The 2,570-nt window shown below is 48.6% G+C and overlaps 1 protein-coding gene across 1 annotated transcript in view; it reads right to left on the reverse strand.

Annotated features, from left to right (window-relative positions):
• The window catches only part of LOC104123299 (guanine nucleotide exchange factor DBS), a 148,961-nt gene that overhangs the window by 36,101 nt on the left and 110,290 nt on the right, over nt 1-2,570 (reverse strand). The window contains exon 19 of the mRNA XM_009635536.2: nt 493-585. Coding sequence (XP_009633831.1) covers nt 493-585 — 93 coding nt within the window. The remainder of the gene's footprint in view (nt 1-492; nt 586-2,570) is intronic.

Below are 2,570 nucleotides of genomic sequence, written 5' to 3' on the forward strand. Positions count from 1 at the left end.
ATTCCTGCAAGAGACAACAGGGGGGAACAATTGTTTCTTGAAGCACAGGAAAGACACCAAGATTGTTATCGTGTGGTAAGCTAGAGGTTGTATCTCTGCAAATTAAGGGAGAGAGAAATTTGTTCCATCTGCATAGGAGTTCCCAGGTTACTTGTGCCACAGTGAAAAATGTATCTAAACAAAGGCTAAAATTTAGGTTCAACTTGGCATCGAAAACTGGCACAGCCTGCTTGTGAGACTGCAGTCCTCTGGGGCTCACAAAGAAGCCAGCACTGCTTTGGTTTGGGTATAGCCTGAAGAGCCAGGCTTCTGCCCAGGAAGCCCACCGAGCCTCCTGGGGAGGGCACCTCGACACGCACTGCGCGCCCGGCATCAGCACAAGAAGCGTGTGGAGAAGCCTGTGCAGTGCTCCAGGTTTTCTACAGGAAGAAGAGATACCGATGGCAAACAAGCTTTGGTGGCCTTGCACTGTTGTCTGCAACAAAACTCCACCTGAAAAAAGATGCTGTCCCCACACTGTCTCCAGAGGGCTTCGGACCTTGGCTTGTTCTGACAGTATTTTTCGTATATTTGGAGGTCCTCTTTCTGCAAGAAAAGGAGAATTTAAGTAAGGTAAGAAACAAGAATCCACAGAGCATTGTGCCTTGAGTCCCACTTCTCCTTACCTTCCATCCTAACACATGAAGTAATGGATTCGTGGTGATAAGTCTGTATGTAAAGATATGCTGATGCTACCGAACTTGCTTTTTACTCCTGTAAAGTTAAAGGCACCTGAAAGTGAGACCTTTTTTTCTCTCAGTTTTTGCACAAAGCAAGGAGACTGCAGACTGGAAGACATAATCTAACTGCAAAGCTGTTCTCTTCCAGAGAGGGAATAGATGGTTTGAAAAGAGCAAAGCATTAGAAACCTAAGTTTTACTAACAGCGCTGGGGCAGGCAGACAATTGCTGACAACACTCACCACTCAGCCAAGGCTCACCTCTTCAACCCCCTCTGAAAACAGGGTTGGCTCTCAACAGCACCAGGATGAATTAAAAAGCAGCACATTTGTCATGTTGATGCCCTACGATGGGCAGGAGGAAGTGCTTAAAGTCTGTCCTAGCCAAATTAGAAGTGGGTGGATTCACTTGACCCCATTTACCTTTGATTACACTCCAGGTGCTCTCACTGAAGTCCATGGCAAAAAATCTCACTGACTTCAGTGAAAGCAAAGGCCATCTGTAAAAGCCCGGAGAGGTGTGTTTTGAGCTCCCGAGACTGTATGGGTGGGTATGGCCAGCCAGGCGTTCCTCTGCCAGCATCTCGGCTGCCGTGCTGGGCACCTGGGTGGCACAGAAGCCATGGAGCGGTGCCGTACGGGTTCCCGAGCAGGACCGGCTGTGTTCGACTGGCTGGGAGCTTCCCATCTTTGCCTGCACCCATCCTGGTGGACGTGAGCTCACTGAATCAAAGGCGGCACCAAAAATAAATCTCAGGAATTCCTGCCTCTTGCTGCTGTGCTTGCAGCCCGCAGCCAGTGCCTACACACTCCTGGTGCAGGGAAAACATTTCCTTTTGTATAGAAGTCCTAGAAGAAATCGGCAGTGCTGCTGCCTTCCTGCGCAGACCTTCACTGGCATCGCTCTGGGGAACCGAATGTGAAAGCGGAGCTACGCCATGCGGCACCTGGCATTTTCTTCAGACAAATAGCATTGTTTGTGGAGGGAAGTTAGCAGGGGGTAAACCCCACAAAGCTGAAAGTAGTAACAAAGCGTAATCAAGCATTACAGTTTGTTCCCGGCCCATGGAAACCTAATTGGACTGGGCAAGAACAGCGACAGCGACAGTCAAGAGCGCTGTTAGGAGTAAGAGAGTAAGTGCCAAAGTAAATTAGAAGAAAAGGTACAATAATCAACAATTTACCAGTAATCTGTCATAGTGGAACCCCCCTATGCCACCGCAATCTACTGCTGCCTCAGTCAGGGGCACCTGCTCAGGCAGAGGCTTACGCCTCTAAATACAGCCTTTAAGTTTTGTTATAGTGCGAGGAATGGGAAATTCCTCATTAAATTACTGGGGTCAGACTCTAAAATGCCAAGAAATAATTAATTGCCTAATTACTCAAATCCCAGTCTTAAACATTCCACACATCACTATTTTCATATCCAGAGGTTCTGACTTCTTGCTGGTACTTTTACACCATGCTCATCTCTCCTTAACGCTTTTCCTTCCCACAGTGATTTGCACCCCGAGATCTCTGCAAGCTTTCACGCAAGTGGCGTATATCCACAGGTCCGATTATCTTTCGGCTGCTGATTTATCAATAATTTTTGCTTCAGACTAGAATTTAGCCCGTTGAATCCAACTCGCGGGTTTCTGGCTGGCGCTGCAGTCCCTTCACAGACAGCTTCCTTTTCCGAGCGCTTCTCTCCCCCTGAGCGACCAAATGCCCCAACTGCTGGCGCCTGTTAAGTTACTCTCTTTTTCCAAGGTTAGCAATGTGCATAAGCAAACAGGGGTAATCCACAGCGAGCTGCCCCTGCCCGGCGCCTCACCTGGCACAGGCTGGGAAGCAGACACACATTTCTCCC

This window comes from Egretta garzetta, unplaced genomic scaffold (assembly GCF_000687185.1).
Source record: "Egretta garzetta isolate BGI_Z169 unplaced genomic scaffold, ASM68718v1 scaffold663, whole genome shotgun sequence".
Lineage (NCBI taxonomy): Eukaryota > Metazoa > Chordata > Aves > Pelecaniformes > Ardeidae > Egretta > Egretta garzetta.